This window comes from Xylaria bambusicola (genome assembly GCF_022495145.1).
Source record: "Xylaria bambusicola strain CBS 139988 unplaced genomic scaffold F5B22scaffold_8, whole genome shotgun sequence".
Taxonomy (NCBI): domain Eukaryota; kingdom Fungi; phylum Ascomycota; class Sordariomycetes; order Xylariales; family Xylariaceae; genus Xylaria; species Xylaria bambusicola.
The window spans coordinates 942333-964466 of NW_025953561.1; the positions used below are offsets into that span (position 1 = coordinate 942333).

At 47.2% G+C, this 22134-nt stretch overlaps 7 protein-coding genes across 7 annotated transcripts; 3 read left to right on the top strand and 4 right to left on the bottom strand.

Annotated features, from left to right (window-relative positions):
- Positions 1-113: 113 nt before the first annotated feature.
- F5B22DRAFT_595968 (uncharacterized protein) lies at positions 114-3710 on the top strand. The gene is made up of 11 exons (XM_047974188.1): positions 114-357; positions 409-923; positions 977-1084; positions 1137-1342; positions 1394-1424; positions 1482-1669; positions 1726-2614; positions 2674-2856; positions 2915-3065; positions 3115-3210; positions 3268-3710. The coding sequence occupies exons 1-11, from the start codon at positions 247-249 to the stop codon at positions 3289-3291; spliced, it is 2502 nt and encodes an 833-aa protein (XP_047833732.1). The 5' UTR covers positions 114-246; the 3' UTR covers positions 3292-3710.
- On the top strand, positions 3649-4663 carry F5B22DRAFT_662045 (uncharacterized protein; the record flags this gene model as incomplete). Its single annotated transcript, XM_047980413.1, has 1 exon — positions 3649-4663. The coding sequence occupies exon 1, from the start codon at positions 3938-3940 to the stop codon at positions 4661-4663; it is 726 nt and encodes a 241-aa protein (XP_047833733.1). The 5' UTR covers positions 3649-3937.
- Positions 4664-6558: 1895 nt separating this feature from the next.
- F5B22DRAFT_662048 (uncharacterized protein) lies at positions 6559-8345 on the top strand (the record flags this gene model as incomplete). Its single annotated transcript, XM_047980414.1, has 2 exons — positions 6559-7691; positions 7760-8345. 2 exons carry the CDS (start codon positions 6559-6561, stop codon positions 8310-8312), a joined length of 1686 nt encoding a protein of 561 aa, XP_047833734.1. The 3' UTR covers positions 8313-8345.
- Positions 8346-9115: 770 nt separating this feature from the next.
- On the bottom strand, positions 9116-11134 carry F5B22DRAFT_548295 (F-box domain protein). Its single transcript, XM_047972924.1, has 2 exons — positions 11033-11134; positions 9116-10932 (listed from the first exon to the last, which is right to left on the bottom strand). The coding sequence occupies exon 2, from the start codon at positions 10647-10649 to the stop codon at positions 9219-9221; it is 1431 nt and encodes a 476-aa protein (XP_047833735.1). The 5' UTR covers positions 10650-10932; positions 11033-11134; the 3' UTR covers positions 9116-9218.
- Positions 11135-11913: 779 nt separating this feature from the next.
- On the bottom strand, positions 11914-13937 carry F5B22DRAFT_634591 (Arylsulfotransferase-domain-containing protein; the record flags this gene model as incomplete). Its single annotated transcript, XM_047977000.1, has 2 exons — positions 11914-13628; positions 13820-13937. The coding sequence occupies 2 exons, from the start codon at positions 13935-13937 to the stop codon at positions 11914-11916; spliced, it is 1833 nt and encodes a 610-aa protein (XP_047833736.1).
- A 4367-nt stretch (positions 13938-18304) lies between these two features.
- F5B22DRAFT_548319 (uncharacterized protein) lies at positions 18305-20352 on the bottom strand. The gene is made up of 2 exons (XM_047972925.1): positions 19971-20352; positions 18305-19910 (listed from the first exon to the last, which is right to left on the bottom strand). The coding sequence occupies exons 1-2, from the start codon at positions 20206-20208 to the stop codon at positions 18445-18447; spliced, it is 1704 nt and encodes a 567-aa protein (XP_047833737.1). The 5' UTR covers positions 20209-20352; the 3' UTR covers positions 18305-18444.
- On the bottom strand, positions 19971-20994 carry F5B22DRAFT_595988 (uncharacterized protein). Its single transcript, XM_047974189.1, has 2 exons — positions 20756-20994; positions 19971-20487 (listed from the first exon to the last, which is right to left on the bottom strand). Exons 1-2 carry the CDS (start codon positions 20943-20945, stop codon positions 20270-20272), a joined length of 408 nt encoding a protein of 135 aa, XP_047833738.1. The 5' UTR covers positions 20946-20994; the 3' UTR covers positions 19971-20269.
- Positions 20995-22134: the final 1140 nt, after the last annotated feature.

Here is a 22134-nt window from a genome sequence, read left to right on the forward strand (position 1 = left end):
GTGGCCGTTCATATACTGCCTAAGCTGCAGTTGGGGCTGTGCACCGCCACCAATGTAACTATATTAGCCAGTATGCCTAACGCGATGCGCGCCGCCATACAAGTCAGCCCTGAAGGGCACAGCCCTCTTTGAATCTACGGTCGCGCATGCTTCGATCTTACTTGTGATCTTTATGCTTTCATCTCTCGTAACTTCCAACTGAACTACGGATACTTACTCGGCCGCTTTATTATATCATGTTGGACAATGACGGAACCTATGTCGAAGCGTCAGAAGACCCAAAAGGGCATTATCCCCATTAGTCTGCTACTTGCAGACGATCCCCGCGAAAGTGACGATACAATATGTTTCGGGATGGTAGGTGAGAACAGTCGCTAGATTAAATGTCTTCATTTGACATGGATTCAGCTCGTCTTTGACGTAAAACAGATTTCTACAGTACCAGGTGTCTACGGCAACCTACGGCGCAGCGACGATGGAACTTTGTTTTCTATGGCTTCTCCAATTCCCTTGGCCTCTCTACAGAAAAGAGACAATGAACTGCTCGAGCTCTTCCGTAACGAGAATGTGAGTGTCGAGTTACGTCTTGAGTTGAAAGACCATCCAAAAAGATTAGGCACTACACAGCAAGCAACGGCGATACTTTACGGCACCCCAAACCTTGCTTCAGATATAAAGGAGACTCTAGGCAGTCTTGAGCTTTACTTGCAAGATCCTATACATGCCACAAAAGATTTGCCGTATTCGAACCCGCAGAAATTGTACAATTACCCCGGAGCCCGGACGTCGCTGTTGGGGGCCTCTCAGTACCAACAAGTAACTAAAGCCCAATTGACGCCCGTGGATATTCTCAGTGAATTTGTCTCTTCAGATGGTATAGACGAAACGGAAGGCTCGCAGTACCTTCTAACGCCGCTTCAAACGTCAGTAGGGGTCGCTTCATAGTTGTTAGTCTTGTAATAATAACTGTGGCTAGTCACCAGAAACAAGCTCTGACATTCATGGCCCGTCGAGAGCAGGGATGGAACTTATCTCAAGCCAAGATGGATGTCTGGTCTTTTCAGCATGACGTGAATCATAATATGTGAGTTATAATCGGTTGAAGTGCATGTATCATCATTCTAATGGAAGTATAGGAAGTATCTTAATAACATTGACCAGTCCCTCCATGATCAGTCACCACCGGTATTCCGTGGAGGTATCATTGCCGACACCATGGGTTCCGGGAAATCTCTTAGCATGATATCACTCATCGCCCATGATATACCTTCCCACAGCACTGACACGGGGGATTGTCAGTCAGGCAAAACAAAAACCACGCTTGTAGTGGCTCCAGCTAGCGGTAAGCAGGTTCATGTTCATTAATGAGTGACCTTTGACTGACATGGCAAAGTTCTAAATCACTGGAAGGCCGAGTTTTCTAAGTATGTTACCAGATTTATGAATATCTTATTCCTAAAGGTTAACCATACTTCAACTAGACATGTTCGAATCGACGCAATTTCGTGGCGATGCCACCACGGATCCACGAAAATTACAGATCCTGCAGACCTGAAGAACTTGGACGTTGTCTTGACAACGTATCAGACACTTAGTGCCGAATGGAGGGTGAAGAAGACATCCAGTTTTTTCTTTTCTTACCACTGGCACCGCGTAATCCTAGATGAAGGTTCGTATATGGCAGGCTGTCACTACTGCATGGGTTATAATTAATTGAGAAAACAGCACATTGGATCAAGAGTGTGTCTGCAATAACCACACAAGCAGCATATGCCATTCCAGCAAATTGTCGATGGGCTGTCACTGGAACGCCCATACAGAATCGACTCTCCGAACTACACAGTCTGCTACTATTCATTCGCATATATCCTTATTCAAATAAGGACATTTTTGACGAACACATCATCCATATGTGGCAAGATGGAAAAGAGACAGAAGCCATTCACCGCTTAAAAAGACTTCTGAATTTTATCATGCTACGACGCTCTATACATCACATCACACTTCCAAAACGTCAAGACTTGAGATACGAGCTTGATTTCACTTCTGAAGAGCGGAACTCATACAAAGCTGCGAAAGATAGGGCTATACAATGCATTGAAGACTTTTTACAGTCTACTCCCGTTCAGGGAGGCTATCGCAATGCTCTTAAGAAGATTGAGACACTAAGGCAAATCTGTAACTTTGGCATGCTTCCAAAAACAGACAAAGTCGACGATGAAAAGATCAAGTACGTTGCGGAAGCGCAATGGAATGAAAATACGGCGGCTTTGGCCTTTCGACAATTCACATCTCTCGGGTTATCCACGGAATGTCGTGGGTGTGGATCAACGTTGGATTATGGTTCCATTTCATCTGATCGACCAATTCGAGCTTTTTTGTCCAAGTGTTTACATTTATTGTGTGGTAAATGTTACGAGCCAATATTGTCTCAAGTCGGGTACCGTCCACTGTGCCCATGCAAGGAGATGTGTGCTATGTCCATGGTGCACCTCGGGAACTCCACAACCGCAATCAGCGCGAGTATTCCCTATGACAGACACAGTCGCCAGTTTCCAACCAAAATACGAGCCTTGGTGGACGATTTAAGGAAAGTGTCTCCTAATACGCAAAGGTAAGCATACTCTGGCTTTCGAGAATATCCTTTACGATGCTAAACACTAGCCTTTCTAGTGTTATTTTCTCTTTTTGGAAAGCAACTATAGATCTCGCCGCCACGGCCCTTGGCTATGAAGGCATAACTTATGCTCGAATCGACGGAGATGTCAACTTCAGGAAACGAGTCGAAACTTTCGAAGACTTCTCCAAGCAAAGATACCAGGTCTTATTGATAACTCTATCATGTGGCGCAGTTGGGTACGTAGGCTTAAGCTCGAAGAATCGGGCTATCTTCAGTCAGCTCATAGATAATTAGGTTGAATTTGACGTCAGCAAGCAGAGCGTATCTTATGGAGCCTCAATGGAACCCGGCGATAGAGGAGCAAGCTCTTGCACGAATTCACCGAATCGGGCAAACCAAAGAGGTTACAACAGTACGCTTCACTATCAAAGACACGATAGAGGATGTAAGTAGAAATCCTCCCACATGATATTATACACCGCTGAGAGGTATAGTACGTTATCGATGTTCAAGACAGTAAAAAAGATCTCGTGACAGCACTGCTATCAACGCAGGCATCTAGTTCAGGGGTGTCACAAGAACGACTCAAGGTAATTAATTAACAGATTAAACTTTGTCTGACTGAACTATATTAACCAAGTAGCTAGGAACTACGAGACCACCTACGGTAGATCCGATCAACAGTAAATTGATATTAAGAACAATATATATGAGGGATACGATGCTGGAAAAGTACTCTCCAACATCTGCAACACCTAATAGACATATTTAGATTTCCTAACAGAGAAAGCTTGGCCAAGTTCCTCGGAGATACAACACTCTACTAAAGACTTGAAGATGATCGGAAACGGATTTAAGTTAGTATCGGGGATAGAATTCGGAACAATCTCATGTTTCAGTGGAGTCATTGTCAGCATTGCTTTAGAAGTAGCCAATCAGGTGCCCAATTCGCTCGACTTCCACAGCAAGAAGTAGTCATACAATTCCACTTTGATACATCGCGTCATAGGGGAAATAAAAATGCTTCCAGATATTTTTTTCCTGCTTGGGAATAGACTCAAATGCATTTCATGCCGTAGTCTGTTCGATGAGATGATGTGTGACTCGTCACCGGAACGCGAAAATGAGAACTCCGCGGCGACGACATTACTTCAAATGCTGCTCATGGATTGAACATTCTTGTATAAAAGTTAACACAGATCCTTTTGTCAAATAATAAGCTTCACACAGCGCTACACATTTACCAACAACCCACCAATCTACAACTCTCCCTACCAATCTCTCCCTAAGTCCTAAGACTCATTAGCCTTTGCAACCATGTCGTCAAACGAGCACACAATCATCTCTCCCGCCATTCTATACTGGGGCACGCCAGTAGTTCTAATCACATCCGAGAACGAAGACAAAACATGCAACATTGCGCCCATGTCTTCCGCATGGTGGCTAGGACATTCCTGCGTGCTCGGTCTCGCAGCCGATTCCAAGACGGCACAAAACATTCTCCGCACGAAAGAATGTGTCCTCAATCTAGCTAGCGACTCCATGGGCGAGTATATCAACAAGCTAGCCCACACCACCGGGATAAACCCCGTTCCCGGCTGGAGAGTCTCAGGCGGTTACACCTTCGTCAAAGATAAATGGGCGCGAGCCGGACTCCATCCACAGCCCTCGAGCTTCGTCGCTCCACTTCGGATTTCCGAATGTCCAGTACAGATGGAGTGCCAGGTGGTTCAGGTGAATGAGCTTCGCAAGGACCTGCCGGATCGTAGCGGTCTCCTATTAGCCATCGAAGTCCGCGTCCTGCGTATCCATATCCTTAAAAATCTCCGCGTGGAGGGATATCCGAATAGAGTCGACCCGGATAAATGGCGGCCGCTGATTATGTCGTTCCGGGAGCTTTATGGTTTGGGGGGTGGCAAGGTGTGCACAAGCGACTTGGGTGGAGGGACCGACGAGGAGTACTTTCGTGAACTCACGAAGAGCGATGTTGTGAAGCTGCCTGGAGATGATGATCAGATTGAGGTTATTGAGGGTAACGCATAATCTTCTAAGTTTCATTTCGGAACGGGTTCATAGAGAGGTTATACCCTAAATAGCTATTGACTTAATCGGCATTCACATTTATAGACTTTTACTTATTTAAGAATTCAGCAAGATTTTACATCGCTTATGTTAAGGTTTACCTATATATATATTTAATGTTATAAAGATTTACAGGGCTAAGTTTAAATAGCATATATATATTTATGTTTTAACTTAAGTTTCTTTTTCCTTTTCTCTTTAACTTAAATCTTTTATCTTTATCTATAGCATTAATATAGCTATACCCTGAACCTATAATTGTAACATTTTTAATAAGGTGTAATACAGGACCTATTTAATATAAATAGTTTATCTCTCTATTGGAGATCAAGTATTCAGTATCGGCATATTACTTTCAGGCTTGGCTATAAGGGTACAATTCCGGAATGATATAGAGGCTCATTGAATCATTTCGATGTGTCCTTTTGCCAACATGGCATTTTCATAAGATCAAGTATTGCAGGTGTAGTTACACTGCCTTGAAGCAAGGCAGACGGCTCTTTCCAACCATATCTCAACATGCCAAAAATAGCAACGTAAAGAGGCGATGTTATCTCGGATGCATTAACAAAGAAAACTGTGTCACATTACAATCTCTGGTGGTGGCCAATTAACTCTCGCAGAAATAGTCAATTGCTGACAGCGTTGTATCGCCTAGCTTATACATGCAGGTACTTAAAACAATCAAAACCATCCCTTTTTCTTTAACGAGCGCCAGGAGTAGTTGTCCCAGAGTGGGTAGAAACCTTGTTGCAGTCAAGTAGGGAGATAGTAATATGGAGCTCAATAGGTAGTCAATTGATTCCTGAACCTTCCAACTCTTGAAACTTCTTCCCTAGTGCTATGCTCTCACCTGACAATGAAGGATCTAGGATAAAGGGGTGAATAGTCAAGTTTAATAAAGCATATATATATAAACTATCCCATAAAATTCATTCGATCATACAACTCCTGAGTAGATTGACCTTGGCGCTTACGCATAAAGAAGTCGGGGATTGAACTTTTTCCCCCAGTCTTTTGCTAACAATGTTGAAATCCCGGTCCTCACCAAGGTCACCAAGGGGTATGGAGCTGTAGGATCAGGGGCTGTCTCAGAGTGTTTAGCGGGATTTCGCTTGCTACACATAGCCTCCGAGTGGCCGCGCCACGCCGGCTATGTAACAATCGAGGAGATAATGAATGCTGCGACATGAAAGCTTAGTCAGCCTCCATGTCTGTTTTACGGTGTTTATATAGTGAGGCGAGTTTGCACATGTCAGTGAAGGGGACGACAACATTATCTAGCGTCATTCAACTCGCCCAATATTCTCGACCTGATCTATTAAAGAAAATGGGCATTCCATCAAAGATAGATTGGTTCATGCCAGCGCTAATGATAGGTTCCTGGCTCTCTAGAGTTACCGTTTCGTTAGGGCACCATTTTTATTATAATAGTCTAAATAGCTCTCCTACAGACATCCATCAATCTATACTAAGGTTCGGCATCTCAAGTCAGCAGATCACTACCGCTGTAGGCACATCTTTTGCCTTTGTCGCGCGAGCCTTTTTCATATTCGCCACCTCAATAGCATATGTCCAGATCTTTTGGAGGGCGGCTAAGCACCCAATAAGCAAAACACTAGCGGATCTAGATATCATGTTCTCTGGTTTGTCGAATATCTTCGCTTTTAGAAAGGGATCAGTCTGGCGAAGGTATCCACTGCTATTATTAGTTGCTTTAATATCTTGGTAATAAATCTATATTTACCCTATCGTCATAGTACGCATGTTTACTAGAAGGCAGGTCACTGCCTATCGCATTCGTTATACCACCAGGCACACTATCCGTTGCCTTAGTCTCGAGAAATTATACAGCCATGCGAAATGTGCCTAATGTGGACTTTACGAGTTTCAATTACGTCGCAGGGATACCGTTCTACACCATTTGGGATTCCGGAATTCCCCAATTCCTGTATAACGGCCTTAGTGTCGAGGTTGAGAAGGTTGCTATTGCGGTAGCAGCACAGGGCAGCATTCTACCTATCAAGCCCCCTGCCGAAAACTCGAGTTGGGCTATAGATTTCTACGGGCCTTCGCTGAACTGCGGGACTATGGACGATAGTGTGCGAAGCCACGTTGAACCCAACATTGTGAGCTTTCTCAACAATAGCGACAACTGTAACGGCGGTGCAAGCACTTACCTGTGCTGGAACCCTGGTCCTTATAGCGAGGAACCAGTGGTATATACTAGGAACACAACGTCGCTTCCCTTCCAGAGCGGCATGTATGGGGATGACGAATTCGTCAAGGGCGATAATAGAGGGCCCTTCACACCAATTTATATTACCTTGCTTCCTTTAATTGCTACAGACCCCTGTGGATTTGTGGATGGCAACCCACATCATCCACCCTGGCAGCGCCTTGAAAATGCTTCCTTTTTTCAATGCGATCTATACAACGCCTCTTATCATGTCGATTTCGCCTATCAGTCCGGAATACAAAATATCGCCTTTGAGGTTGACCATTCAGAAGCCGTTCCGACTGTGTTCCAGATGTTCGGACCGGCAAATGACCTAGGTGCCGGGTTTTCCCCGTCCGACCATCTCAATAATTGCGACCGGCTTGAGGAATACGAGCCACTAGCAGAGGGTCCTTGTATATTCGATACTAATCTTCTGCAAAGGCTATCATACACAGGGATTCTAGATGGGTTCCGTCGCCTAGCGGTCGGCTCAGTATCGATAAGTGGTTGGGACCAAACTGCAGAAGTTGATACAAGTATATTCGCAACTAGTCTAATACACGCACCTGAACTCCAATACCTCCTACAAGCTGTGAAGGACTCTCGGAAGGAATCAACACTCCAGAATCAATATTTATTAAACAAAACATCGCACGGTGCCCTGCTTTCCAACATCGAGAAGGTATCACCTCGATCATCTCTACCTCGCGCAATGGAAGAACTGTTCAGAAATATTACTATTAGCCTAATGAGCTCGGATCTCTTGCAGTAAGAGTTTGCTTATTTGATTAAACTTATTCCTATCTCCTTCTATAACTAATTTAACTTCAAACCAGACCGAACCTCGTCTCTCCTTTTGCCCCTCCCCCTGTTAACGTCACTTTCACCACCCTCAACTCAGTCTACTCCTATTCGCCTGCTAGCCTCTGGATCGCCTATGGCGCCGCTATCCTGGCGACGACGTTAGCGCTAGCCGTAGGTATTGCGGATATCCTTCCCAACAATGCTAGCTATAGTAGCGACTTTTCAACTATTCTCCGTGCCACATATGGCGCTATGTTAAGCTCTCCCGTCCAACTCCAGGATATGAATGGGGCGTCTCCATTACCTAAGTACCTAGGGACTGCAAAGGTCAGTTGGTCGATTCCAGGTAATGGTAAAGACACAACAAATCCTAAACCTCCTGAAGAGAATGCTGTCAATCACATTGAACCCGATTCTGATCAGAGTGTGTCCTCAATCATTCCTGGGATTATAACACAAGGGGAGAAAAATGTGGTGCAAAGTGATGCTGCTGCTGGTTTCATTAGATATAATACTCATGATGATATAATACCTGGAAGTTCCAAGACGAAACAGCAGTATACAGTTGCACCCTCATTTAAATAGGAACGATAATCTGCTGGATACGCCCGACAAGACAAGAGCGTAATTGGCCAATATTTATAGGAATTGGGACATCACCACATTACTCTCTCTCCATATCTAATAGATAACTCCCACTCTAAGGAGAATATATATATCCCTAGCCAATTTTTCTTAGAAAACAAGAATACCCACGTTTTGTCTTCTTTTCTTAAATCTGCAGTCCCATGTTGAATCCCGACTATGCAAATAGAGTGCAGCTGCGAAGCGAAGCGGTCAGGAGTGACCATACCGCTCACTTAGCTAGAGCCTGCGAGCATAACTAACCGCATATATAGGTAGTAAGAATGAGTAGCCCCTAACTGCATTTCTTCATGCCCTTGCTTTTGCAGGCTCCTGGCGGGGAGCATCTGAAATCGCTTATACCTGCGGACTGCCGACGGTATGAATTAGTCACCTTATATCCTTCTAATGCTCCAGCCCGACATTCGTGGACCGCGTCCTAGTGACTCAACTTACATCTCTTGCCTTGCTGTATAATATCTCCCTGGGGTTTTGTAGTCAGTTCTTTCCACCATCTCCATCTTTCACCGAGAAGGACATTGGCCCTGACAGTCAAATTGCCAAGGTCGTTATTGTCACTGAAGCCAACTCTGGCAAGCGTTCTCCTAATCGGAATGAACGGCGTATGGGCTAATGCTCGCGATCTAGTCTCGGTCTCCATCTTGTGAAACTCCTTTACTGAAGAACTCTTCAGTGGGCGGCAATTGGACCTTTTATATTAGTACCCTGGCAATAGGCGCGTATGAGTGCAGTGGCCTCTGTACACCCAGGGTATATAGGTACACAATGCCACATGATCCCATAATCCGTAACTATCCCTAATATGCACTGTGGGGGTTATAAGGCCCACCTATATCCTAGATGCTATCAAAAGTTTCCATATTCAATATTGTAAGGCAATCCGGATGGGTTGAAATGATGTAAATGCAGCAGTACGCCCGCCTCTAAGGCTTTCGCCTCTAGCCTCTTCGCCTCTTCTACATCTACCGAACCGTCCCATCGAAAATATATGCTTATCTTCTTTAGAAAAGGTAGTTTCGAGCCCTCCTTGACAACCACATCGCTGAATAGTATATCGAGGGCCATCCGGTAATGTTCTTCGTTGTCTGTTAGCAGCGATAGAGTAGTAACTGAATCAGGTATAAGATCGCTAATTGAGGGTTCAATCACTTCCGATTCAGAACCCTTGAGACTGTCGGTGTCTTTGAGCGGTCGAGGTAAAGCCTTGTTGGTACGACTTATTGCGAGCTTGAGGGGACATCGAAGTGTTAGCAGTCGCTGGAAGCCATGCAATGAGGCTTGACCGGGCTTAAATCCGTCCCGCTCCAACCCATAGAAGTACAGCTCTTCCAGCTGATTTCCGACTTTGCTCTCGATTACCGCGACAAGCCCACAGAAGTCCTCAGTCTCAGGCAGACTCCCGGTAAAAAATAAATGGAGTTCCTTCAGACGTGGTGTATTCGTAAAGAACTCAGAAACGTACTTTAGTTCAAGATCGGCAAATTTAAAGCTGACCGACTCAAGCATTTCCCCCCAACCAATATATTGATTTTTGGACGCCAGCGTCATAGAACAATTCGACCCCAGTACGGAGAAGAAGCGCCGTACATGTGGTAGGGCTAGAAATGGAACCACTTCGTTAAGATCACCTAAGTTAGGTTCGAAACCGGTGAGTTTGGCGAGGCTGGGCTCGTTCCATATGGATTTAGGCTGCCTCGCTTCGCGAACAATAACCTCAAGAAGTCTATCGGTTTTGTCTGATGGCTTCCATTGTTGTGGTAGGACGAGAGATGTGACATTCGGCAGCAGCGTCAAAACAAAAGCAGCTGCATGCTGGGAGTAGCCGGGTCGTTGTACTTCCTGTTTGACTAGAGCATAGTACTCTTTCCAGTCCAGGCCTGCTCTTGCTAGGTAAGAAGAATTGGCAAACAGTGCAACCAGCGGGCTGCCATCGTCAATGACTGGTGAAAAGGATGTCGGGTAGAAATCGGGAACGCTGTCATCGCAAAACGATGCCTCTATGATGTAGCGCGCGACTCTAGGCTCAGCTGCGATGCGATTAAGGAGCTCAAACGCAAAGTAGTTATGGTTTTCCCTGGGCGGGCAGGGGGGTTCATCTATACTATATTCAAACACTCGGAAGCTCAAGCGGAGATGGTTGTGGTGCGGGATGAATCGAATGCAATGTGCGTATATTAGCTTGCAAGTCACTGCCAAGCTTTCGAAGCCTTCTGGCATGGAATGCTCGATAATTTTGTCCAATAGTTCGGAAGGCAAGCCGATGAAAGTCAAGGCCATGATGGCGGAAAATTAGAATCTGGGGAAAGACAAAATTGGCTAATAAAAGATTAGGTTCAAATGTCTTGGACAGCATCGACTTAACACCAAAAACCAAACAGAGGGTGTGTTGTGGAGGCAGAGTTTTCAGGCAATAGATGAGGACTTTTATACTCGAGTGGTCATTCCCTTGCAGCCATGTTTTTTTACGGAAGCTAGGGAAGGTATGTTTGTGTCCTTACAGAGGCGTAAGAGAGTCAGGGAGTGAGGGACGCCGCTCCCTATTTCTATATCGAGAAATATGCTGTTTTCTTTTCAGCGACAGGGTCAAGATACATGCTGTCTCCTATTCGGATTGTGAAGCCTTGTAAAGATTTTCTTCTTTCGAGGATAACTATACTTACTGCGAAAATTGCAACTCCATTCCCACTGTAAACCAATCCACCTATCGTCTGTCACCATGAGGTGTGCTCATCTAAGGCGCCCATCAAGTTTGTTCCTCCCTTTACCCGACACAAACCTGATTAGACGCAGCCATGGCGGACAAGGACAATCGAGATGCAAGACAACCCAATTCTGGGCCAACACTCGGCACGTTTGCTAAGTTGACGGAGGCCGCAGGGCTCCTGGGGCTTGAATTGCTTGGAGCTGAGGTGGCCGAGTCATCGTATTCCTCGTTTTATTGAACGAGCCTACGGCCTTGTGAAAACCTTAACAACGTGATATAATATCCTTCAAGTCAGGGTAAGCTTTCGATCCCGTTTCTGTTGCAACAAGCACGCCGGATGAAAACGACCAAGCACCTCGGAAATTGAAAGCTATAAGTATATCTCAACTGCTCTAACTTAAGACTGGCGTTAAGGGTATCTAGGGCTATGTTGGAATATTATGCTAGGATAAGGAGTTTGCTAGGTTAATTTCGTTCACTTGATCGTAGTTCCTCAAAGCACATCTAGCAAGTTGTTCTTGACAGACATGCGTCCTGATAGATACGATTAGGTATGTACCGTTAATCTGGCTGCCTAGCTTGAACAAGCCGATCATGCTTCCCAGCATTAACATTTGGATGCTTGTTCCGGCTATCAATACCCCAAATAAGGTACAACCGCCGAAAGGGCAAATAGGGGAGTGGATTCCGGGTGGATTCCGTAGGCAACAGTATTCTTGCACACGAGCTTATGTCTCCAGGCATTTCCCCGCCGATGAATCTGTGAAATATAAATATCATCCATTGGGTATAATCTAACGAATAAAAAAAAACTATAAAAAAACCTGTACTGACTCTTCAGTCATGATACATAGCCTGCAACTCGTGCGCCTTAGCACCGACCCAATCCCGCCACGATCGTCCCCTGGGGTAATGCTCATATATCCACCCCGTCGACCCCGAGCTATATATCCCCAGGACGCGCTCCCAACATGCCGACGCTCCACGCGATGAGCTCGCCAGCACGGCCTTCCGCCTCCTCTTTCCGATAAGGAACAGCACGGCGAGAACCGAGACAAGGAGAACCGCGCCCCAGCTTACAATGCCGCGAAGCACGCGGCTGACGCTATATCCGGCCTTCCGGTCTACGATCTGTGTATGCCGAAGCACTTTCCCCCGCCTATCGACGGCCGCGACACGTAAGTACTGCGGCATATCATCCATGACATCAAAGACAGTCTCGAACGCCTGCTTGTCGACGATATCCAGATCAACGAATCCCTCTCCGGCCTTCGCATCCAAGAGATCCGTCCAGTCCGCGCCCTGCAGCACCCACCTATCGACCTCGGTGGCCCCGTTCCAGGAGACGTAGACCTGTCCGTCCGCCGGTTCGAAGTACACGGCAGGCGGCGCCGTAGGCCTTCCGGTCCACTCAGGCACTTTGAAGGAGCGGTACGTGTTGATCAGGCCCCAGCGCGCTGTTATCCACGGCGCGAGCTCGATGGCGCATAGCACGGACCCGTCGAGCGCGAACTCGGTGATGAAGGGCAACCAGCCGTAGCCCAGCACGACGCGGTCCTCGAGCATCTGCATCGACCCCTGCGAGACGGCCGTCCGCGGGTTCGCGCGGTCGAAGTACTCCTGCACTAGCGTCACCGTCATCGCCTTGGTGTCAAGCTGCAGCAGAAGTCCGCGCGAGTGGTCCTGCGTCGAAGATTGGCCTGCGCGCTCAGCGGCTGCGTTGTCGAAGAGGCTGAGCGTGTGGTTTGCGTGCAGCCGCACGTGGTGCTGGTACATGAAGTCAGTGGCTTGGCCGTCCGCTAAGTCCTCGAAGTCATTCGCAAGTCCGCCGAGGGTCCAGAGGATGTCGCCTTTGGGGCTGATGCACAAAATGTTCGAGGTATGTCGGCCCGAGATGACGTAATTCCCGTCGTCGTCAACGTCGACGCTGTTAATGTGGAAGTAGTCCCATGCAGTCTGGGGCGTGTTGCCGTCATCTTCGCCAGCGAAGGATCGCAGCCCGTGCGTCAGGGGCACGTGTTTGATGGCACTCCATTCGAAGAGCAGGTCGCCCGTGGCGATATCTATCTCTTGAAACATGCAGTCTAATACCCAACCCTGCTCTGGACCGCCGATGGATGTCAGATCAGCTGGCAACGGGTTGTATATGGTTATGAGGGCCGTTCCTTGTTTGGTGATGTGAAATTCGTGAAGGTCTCCCCTGAGACCTTCGCCTACGGGTTCGAATTTTCTATAGAGCTGGTACGAGGAATCCAGCATATAATATGTCCCCCGTCCATACCCGTGCGTACTACCCTCAGGGCTAGACCAGAAGGTTATGTAGTTCTTGCCATTGTATTTTTGGATTTCCAGATTAAACACCACCCCATACGAATCGTCGGACCATACGAGTTCACCACGCGAATCGAAAATCGTCGCTGCGCTGTTTGACACCAACTTTCCCTTAAGCGCAAATAGATAGTATCCGTCGCCGCATGTTTGCTCGTCCCATTGAGCGAAGCTCGGTAATGGTGCAGAGAGATCGGCAGACTTGTAATTACCAGACGGGTATACTATTCATTACTTAGTCAGCTTATTGATCTTGGCATTTATCCGTCGGAGATTTTTCCACCCCAGGCTGGAGGCCCGAAGGCAGATCCTGAGAGATTTTTTCCACCGACGATAAGGTCAGGAGTCGTAAAAGGTGAAGAAGATAAGGAGATTGCAGTAAACGAAAAAAGAAAGAAATCGATTCACAACTCACATCCATAAAGGCCCAACTCATATGGAAGAGAGGTGCTGAAAACATCATAGGCTCCAGCCCGCGCATCGACGACCACCAAAGCAAGTACCGTGAGAAGCCATTGCAAGATGCGCGTCATGATGGGTAGGAGAAGAGCTATCGCGAAAAGCGCCTCGACTCACGCACGACGGCGGGAGGAGGGGGGCATTAAGTAACTTACATGCGCATCCATCGTTTATGAAGCACGCGCACGCACACACATCCGCCAAGAAATGAACCCAAGGTCCCTTATTTCCATTCTCATTTTCCATTGGAACTTACTACAACCATAAGTACAGTATAATTGTCGCGGGTTCGGTTTCGGGGGTGGGATCCAATACTGGACATGCAAGGCAATCCAATGCAGTCCACCGTACCCGCCGGGGGGCTTGGGTACCCAGCAAAATCCAGCGAAATCCAGCGAAATGACATTGGCATGAGCTATGCCAAGAAGATAGCTCAGGACCCCCTGGGCGCTCCCAGGACCGATACCGACCATAGTCAGGCTTATTGTGCGAGTGCCGCGCGTCCAGCAGGTCCTCTTACCGGTGCACGCCCCCTCAGCTAACGGTCAAGATGGATTCTTGGTAAGGCTGGGCATACACTGGCGAACTGGGCGTCGCGGCGAAGAACTGGAGACGGGAACTGGGGCGGCACATGCTAACACACACCCATACGGAAGCGATCTCTTCAAGGCGTGGGGGAATGCTGAGTCTGTCTAGCGGAGCGAACTGACTCCTGAGGCCTTCCCCTTTCGCATAGCGCAAGCCGATCGCACTTTGGAGCGAAATGGGGAAATCCAATCGCTGGCTGGCGCGGGAACCGGGTGAGGCCTCAATCCTCTCTTCCTTCGCTGTACAACATGATAAGCATTTCATGACTGCACTGCCGTGTTTTCAACCAGATATTCAAACAAAGCAGGCCAATATGTGATGTGCGATTGCAAAATATAATCATGTATTTGAGTATTCTGAGGCGCAGCGATTATGCGGAGAAGAAACTCCCGATCGCCTAATGAAAGAAGTCCCTTCTCTACGTCATTTGATGACTCCGTGGCGGCGCCGTTGGACTCGGCGTTGGTTCACGTTACGCCGGCGCATTGGCGGAAACAGTTGGTCCGGGTCGAGTCAAGTGTTCCTTTATACACGACTACCTACTTATGCATAATGTACGAGCGAGACGGCTCGTGGAAAATCCAAGTACGGTACGGTACGGTAACCTTGAGTCAAATATTTCCGACCGAGTGCATTCCCGCATGGCCGACACGTGGCTTTGACTGTACATACTGTGGGAAAAAGGACGATCTCTGGGCACCATCTCGGTTCACGACCCTGGACTTTGCTAACGGTTCCGCTACGCATAACTACTTATAAGATGTGCAGAAAATTCTATATCTAGGTACCCTGATTCGGTGTTGACTCGCACTACAGTAGCTCGAGTAGATAGTATCTACTAGGTATGCATAACAAAGAAGTTGACATACCTACATTCTAATATTACATGAGCTATTTCTCTAGCCGTTACTGTATATTATTCTGTATTGGAAAATCCTCGACTACTGTACTTATGCTGTACGCGTATACTCTGTGCAGACTCTGTGCACATCACAGCGCACTTGCATAACGCTCCTCTGCGGCGAGAACGGCGAGGCGTGACGCCGACCAGACCGGCCCAAGGAAGGGCCATGAGGTGATCGACGATTTGACATTCCTCATTCAGACGACCTACCCTGCATGATACTAGCATCACTGCATAACAACAACGCACGCGTGCGTTGGTGCACAGATCCTAGGTACTTACTTCATAGTACCTTGGTAAGTATGGATGTATGGATCGGCTAGTTCGACAGAGGCTGAGACACCGCGCAACCCAACATGGTTTGTCGTCGCAATGAGACGGGGCAGTGATAAAAGATTAAAAAAAAGACCATAGCGAAAGCGTGCAAGGTTGGATTAATTGACAGACAGACAGACGGACTGGAGTGGTTGACTTCTTGACTCTTATTTTCCGACACTATGAGCCTTGCGCAATGCTACCTCGCCAAGACACGGTTCAACTCCATGAAAGAACATATTAATGTATGCTGGGCATGACCTGTTCAGTCTTGAGATATTCAGCCACAACTCTTCTCTAGTACCTATCTGAAGATATCGTTCCAACAGTCAAGTAGGCAGTGTAGGTACCTAAATAGGGAATTGCACATATAAAGTCATAAGCGATACGAAAAGGGGAAAGATAACATGGTCAAAAAGCCCCTCCTTTCGGTATGCGACCAGAATCGTAGACAGCCTGATATAATACCTAGTTACATATAGTAAGTCTCTGGCAACAAAAACTGCACGCTCGATTACACACCCATTCACTTGCATGAGGCCATGCCCAATTTACATGAGACGACATCGCAGTTGACGAAAGGAAGAAGTCCCAAAATAAGAATCCCTAAACGAAGCCGTCATATACACGAAATACCTACTTTATCCTGAGGTAGGTATGTAAGCAAGTACATACATACATACATATATTATAGGGCGTACTGCAGCAGCGCGAAAATGCAAATATCACCTCACCATCCATTCCTCCAATCCAATCCCACGAAGCAGAATTTTAGTAAGAAAAGGGAACGCAAGGCAAGGCAAGGCAACCAAAGAAATTTCTTTCGCCCCCAATCCCTTGTTTCAGAACTTGAAACAAACAACACATGAAATGCAATGCAGTAGGTAGGTATTCTGCGTGTGTGTGTGTACCCGGCGGCGGGCGAATAGCGATACGACAACCTATGCAATGTGGTGTGTGGTGTCAGATGAAAAAAGGCGCCACGCCGCATTGGCGAATGATATGGCAGACGTCCGGACAGCTTTCGTCTGCGACAGTCTAGGTTGGGTTGGTTTCCTTCCCTGTTGAACGAAAATGAAACAACGAACAATGCGATGGAATGGCGTGGCCACGAGGACGATGAAACAATAGAACAATGGAACAATACTTTGTATAATACACATGTCTCCCTACCTACCTAGTTAGTTCAGCGGGAGTATCCGATCGATCGATACCCAGGCACTTGGGAAATCGCGTCATCAATTGGATTGCTAATCCGACGTCAATCAAACTCCCAGCTCTGAACCACTAGGTTAGGTAGAAACAGATAACGTACACCATACCCAAATACACTCCATACCTATATGTATGTGTGTGTGTGTCAATAAACTAAAATCCCTCCTTTTATAACTCTCGGGATGTGCGTAGATCTTAGTAATGGAAGTAGTATAGTTACATATATATATAATATCTATATAAACATTTCCCTAAGAAATATCAGCTCATCATATGTATATATCGACCTCTATATTGGAGTGCAGAAACAGCATTTCCAGTCCAGTGTATACAGTAGGTACCTTAGGTAAATCGAGGAATCGATGGCTCGTGAATATGGCGGTAGTTGACATGATTTGACGTGACTTACATTTCCTTACTCGCCTTACCTTGAGCTTGACTTCAACTCAACTCAACTAACCTCTACCAATCCATTCGAACATCAATGAAATCAATTACGAAGTAGATAGTTATCCTTCGTTCCTCTTTCTTCCTTCCTGCTCCGTCCCTACCCCTCACTCCCCAGTCCTGCATTCCTAATCCGTATTCCCGCGCCCCGTATCTCAAATATCAAGAACCGCCACTCCTAATCAGATACCAAATATATCTTCAAATAAATGCAAATTCGCATCTAGTCAGTCATTTATATATAAGTATCTAAGTATCTTCTCTCATATATATAAGTATGAATGTACATACATCCAACATTCATTCCCTACCCCCCTATTCTACACACTATACATATCCTACATACCTACCTCAACAATACACCCGACGATTGCTACCACCAACAACAACAATAACAATGGCATAAACATATACAATGCAATATAACAAGTAATCAAAGCAAATTCGCTCTGGATATATTCAGTTCAGTTCTCCTAGGTAATTCATCCATCCACCCTTCTCCTCTCTTCTCTTCTCCATCCCTAATTCCCTCGCTCGCTCATCTCATCTCTTCAATATTACCACACACACAAAACAAAAAGCCAACAAACAAACAAACCCCCTCCCTATCCCCATATCTCAGTTCCCCCCAATCTCTATATATACCTATATAAAACATTATGCAATGTCCAGCCGAGTATTCTTTTGTATTTCGAATAGATAGATGTGTGTTCGTCCCTGCCTTGCCCATCATCACTCGGTTGCATATATGTGAGTGTGTGTTGTGTGTATGTATGCGTCTGTCTGTCTCTCTCGCTCTCTTCGTATGTGTGAGCTGTGGGTTGTGGGTGTAGATGAGTGCTCCCTTCCTAAATCTCTTCTTCTTTCCCCAAGATACAATATCCTTAGCATCCCTTTTTTGAGTTTGAAAACACATACATACGCAACTCTCACGTAGAAAAGAATACCAAAAAAAATGAGAGGAATAAAAAAAAACCATTTATACAATTGGAACCAAAAGCCTTCCACATCCCCCGTTCCCCCCTTGAATTCATAGCATCATTATTAAGTACTTGCACAAAAGCAGTTGACCTCGCCCTATCTATTCACCCTCCCCATTTTATATTTTTGTGTTAGGGTCCTGGTGCGCCGGTGTAATGTCCTAAATCATTCCAGCTCATAGGAAATCCCTGTGTCGCCGCGAAAGGCGTCATCGCTTGTTGTTGTTGCTGCGGGTGTGGATGCTGATGTGGATGAGGGTGTGGATGGGGGTGTTGGAGCTGCTGCTGTTGCTGTTGCTCGTCACCCATTCCGCCCACAAGCGTACTCGTGAAACTATGCCAATCGGTAGAGAAGTCAACCTCCGGGAGGAACCCCTGCGTTTGTGGGGGGGCGCCCATGTGAGGCGGCTCGGTAAATTGGGGAAAGTCTACCGCCATTGGGGAGACAGGATCCAAGGGCGGAGGAGGCAAGGCCTTATCGGTATAGGCACTCGGATGTGCTGGTATAGACGTGAGCTGTGCCTGGGGATGGACGGCTGAGTCCGAACTATGCATGTAACTAGGATATACGTTGTTCGTAGAACCTAATTGATGCTGTGGTTGTGTTGACGAATGCAAAGTCATGGATGGGACGGGTGTGAGTGCTGGGGCCGTAGCACTGGATACTGTCCGCCGAATGGCCTTGTTCGCTTTCATCATGGCTGACGTGGACGCGGTCCGTCGAGGTTCGCGCAATGAGCTACGCGACACGGAGTGTCGGAGCGGACCGCTGCTTGTCACCGATGGCGGAGGGATAGAATCATTAGCTGTGACCGGGCTCGACGATTGCGACTTGGGCCGGAAGACGACATGCACGCATGTCTCAGCCAACTGCACTATCTTTTTGGCGCTCTCTTTGGAGCCGTCGAAGAATTCGAGGAGGTCCTGTAGTTGGCCGGGGTTTTCGTTCTCGACAAACCCGTGCGCCCTACCTGTCGATTCCGGCGACCAGCCAAACATGGGCTGGCGGTCGTTGAACTGACTGTGCTTGCTCGCCATTAGCGCCTTCCAGGTCTCAATAATTCCGTGCTGATGAAGTAAGCCGTAGATGACGTTGGAATGCGACCAATCTTGTTTCGTCATGCCACTCTCGAAATGCGTCGCCACGTGGTCGATGTGGCGCTCGAATTGACCGTGCAGCGCCGCACAAAACCCACAACCGTAAGCTCTTCTCTTCTTCATGGGTTTCATGACCATCTCGGCATGAGGGCACGTCTGGCAGCCGTGAGCGGATTTGTGGTGTTGATTGAAGGTGTTGGGGCCCCAGAAGCTCTGGTTACAGCTATCGCAGGGATACTTGCGCGAACGGTCGTGAAATTCTTCCTCGTGTCGCTTCCAATCGAACTTGCGCTTGAACGTCTTGTTGCAAGATGTGCACCAGAACTTGGACTCGCTCGAGGCGTTGGACGAAGAGGAGATGGAACTGCGCACCGAGGCGGCCGAGAAGCAGCTGTCGCCGCTCGAGCTGCTCGATACCGTAGATATGGATGCCCGGTACTGAGGCGGTGGTCGGAACGAGGCATTGAGGTCTTGATAGCTGAAGTTCTGCAGGGCAGGGGCTGGTTGGAAATGGTCAACGCGCGTGCTATCGCCGTCATTGGGCATAGAGAAGCTCGTACCATCGGGTGACACGGGTGACAGGTGCTGTTGCGGTGGTTGTTGTTGCTGCTGCTGCTGCTGCTGCTGTTGTTGTGGTTGTGATTGTGGTAGTGGTACTGGTGATCGCTGTTGCTGTTGTTGTTGTTGCTGTGGCTCTTCCTCGAGCAGAGCTAATAAGTCATGTTTACTTAGACCGGCCTGCTTCAAGGCCTCGAGTTGCGCCCTTGCCTGGGCTAATATCCTCGACGGATCGTCCATCTGGTCTGTCCGGGTCGCATGTATTTCGAGTCCAGGAAAAATCAAGAGCTTTCGGGGATTCTCATTCGAAGTGGGAGATCGAAATAGGGGATCGACGTAGGGGAGGCGGAGGGCCGGAGCAAGGGTGTAGTATGTTGTTGAGAGGGGAAGGTGAGGGTTTGGCAGAGGATAAAAGCAAAAGAAAGAAGAGGAAAAATGGGTGGAAGGGTGACGATGTGGTAACAACAATGATTAAACGAGAGACGGCGAGCAGAAGGAAATTGCTAGGCGTGGAGGCCGCTGGATGTGATCAGCAAATAAACAGACAGAATAGACAGAACAGACCGACAGATGAACACACACACAGACAGACAGAGAGAGACAGAGATAGAGACGGAGACAAGTGACAGAGACAGACAGAGACAGAGCAGAGCGTGGGAGAGAGAGAGGGAGGGAAGAAGAGAGCCGGCACGGCACGGTACATAGCATGGAGATGAGAGTGTGTGTGTCTGTCTGTCTGCAGGCCGTACTTGGGAGGTAGCCATGTACAGGTCATGTACCTACTTACTTCGTACATACAGTAAGTGGTAGGTAGAGATACCACCATACCATGCCATACCATACATGGATACCATACCATACCATACCACGCCAGGCCAGGTCGAAGGAGGAGGAGGAGGAGGAGGATCGAAAGCCAAGCGCGCGCAGGGTAGACAGACAGACAGACAGACAAACAGAGAGACAGGCGGCTTGTTCATTTGGGGGGACCTTTGATGAATTTGATACTTCACTTACATAGATACAGACACCAATAGGTAGGTAATTACTAACACTAAACAACAGAGTCCGATCCAGGTACACAGCACTGGCAGAGGATAACCACGGGATACGGTATCTACAGGTACATGCAGTGCAACCGGGGCAGGCTCTAGACCACCTAACCTGGCCTGGCCTGGCACCACCAATGGCCCCGATACATTGCTATTTCTAGGTACATGTGGTGTACTGTATGTAGTGCATGTATCCGTGTAGGTACCCATCTACAACTGGAAATACTTGCAGAGTACTTCCTCCCATCCATCTAAAAGATCATGATACAAATTAAATAAAATGGCTGGGTGCGTAGAGCTGAATCAACTCGGTCGCCATTTCATCATCACCATCATCATCACCATCATCCTCCTCCTCTTCTTTACGAGGTAAACTAAGAAACTAGCTACATATCTTGCTTGCTTTAGTACTTACTTACTGCCATGTTTCGTTTCTGTTCTTTTCGGACCGGGGGGGTAAGGGTAGAGAGGAGCGAGGGTATGTAAGTAGGTAAATCCAGGGCCAAGGCAAGGGGAAGGAAAAAAGATCGCAAAAACCAAACTACCATCGTAGATTGAAACACCCAACACCGTCACCATCGAGGTACTAGCTCTCCACTAACGCAACCAACAAACGCCAATGCCAACGTCTTTCTCCCGAGATGTAGGTACAACCCTTCTTTACCTTACTAACTACAGTAACCCTTCCGGCAATTTTGGCTGCATCTATCTATCTAGCTCCAGATGTCCCGGGTCACCCTACTCTATGGCACATGTACTTACATATATCTTACTAACTTTGTAACGAACTAACTACGTAAAGTAGAGAGATCTAGGTAACTAAACTAAGGTTAAGTGGCACTACACCAACGCCTTCATTCAGCTCCTCCGACCTAGCACGCTAAGTAGACTACACTACTTCTCGGCAAGAGGGAAAAAAAGGGTAACAGTAATATCTACGATCCTCCAATGTAATTTGGATCTGATCAATTGTCTATTCAGATTTGGGGATAGGCTTCTTCTTCGTCTTCTTCTTGTTCTTCGTCTTGTTCTTTTCTTGATAGTGTAAGTATGGAGTTTTCTTCACCTCTTTGACTACTTACTTACTTACACTACTGACCTACATCATATGCACATG

Coding starts and splice junctions, on each gene's coding strand:
- F5B22DRAFT_595968 (XM_047974188.1), top strand. CDS start 247: ATGACGGAACCTATGTCGAAGCGTCAGAAGACCCAAAAGGGCATTATC. Junction 358..408: donor ATACAATATGTTTCGGGATG/GTAGGTGAGAAC, acceptor ACATGGATTCAG/CTCGTCTTTGACGTAAAACA. Junction 1,343..1,393: donor TGTAGTGGCTCCAGCTAGCG/GTAAGCAGGTTC, acceptor GACATGGCAAAG/TTCTAAATCACTGGAAGGCC.
- F5B22DRAFT_548295 (XM_047972924.1), bottom strand. CDS start 10,649: ATGGCCTTGACTTTCATCGGCTTGCCTTCCGAACTATTGGACAAAATT.
- F5B22DRAFT_548319 (XM_047972925.1), bottom strand. CDS start 20,208: ATGGACGATCCGTCGAGGATATTAGCCCAGGCAAGGGCGCAACTCGAG. Junction 19,911..19,970: donor GTCACCCGTGTCACCCGATG/GTACGAGCTTCT, acceptor ATTTCCAACCAG/CCCCTGCCCTGCAGAACTTC.
- F5B22DRAFT_595988 (XM_047974189.1), bottom strand. CDS start 20,945: ATGAACAAGCCGCCTGTCTCTCTGTTTGTCTGTCTGTCTGTCTGTCTA. Junction 20,488..20,755: donor CCACTTACTGTATGTACGAA/GTAAGTAGGTAC, acceptor GATCACATCCAG/CGGCCTCCACGCCTAGCAAT.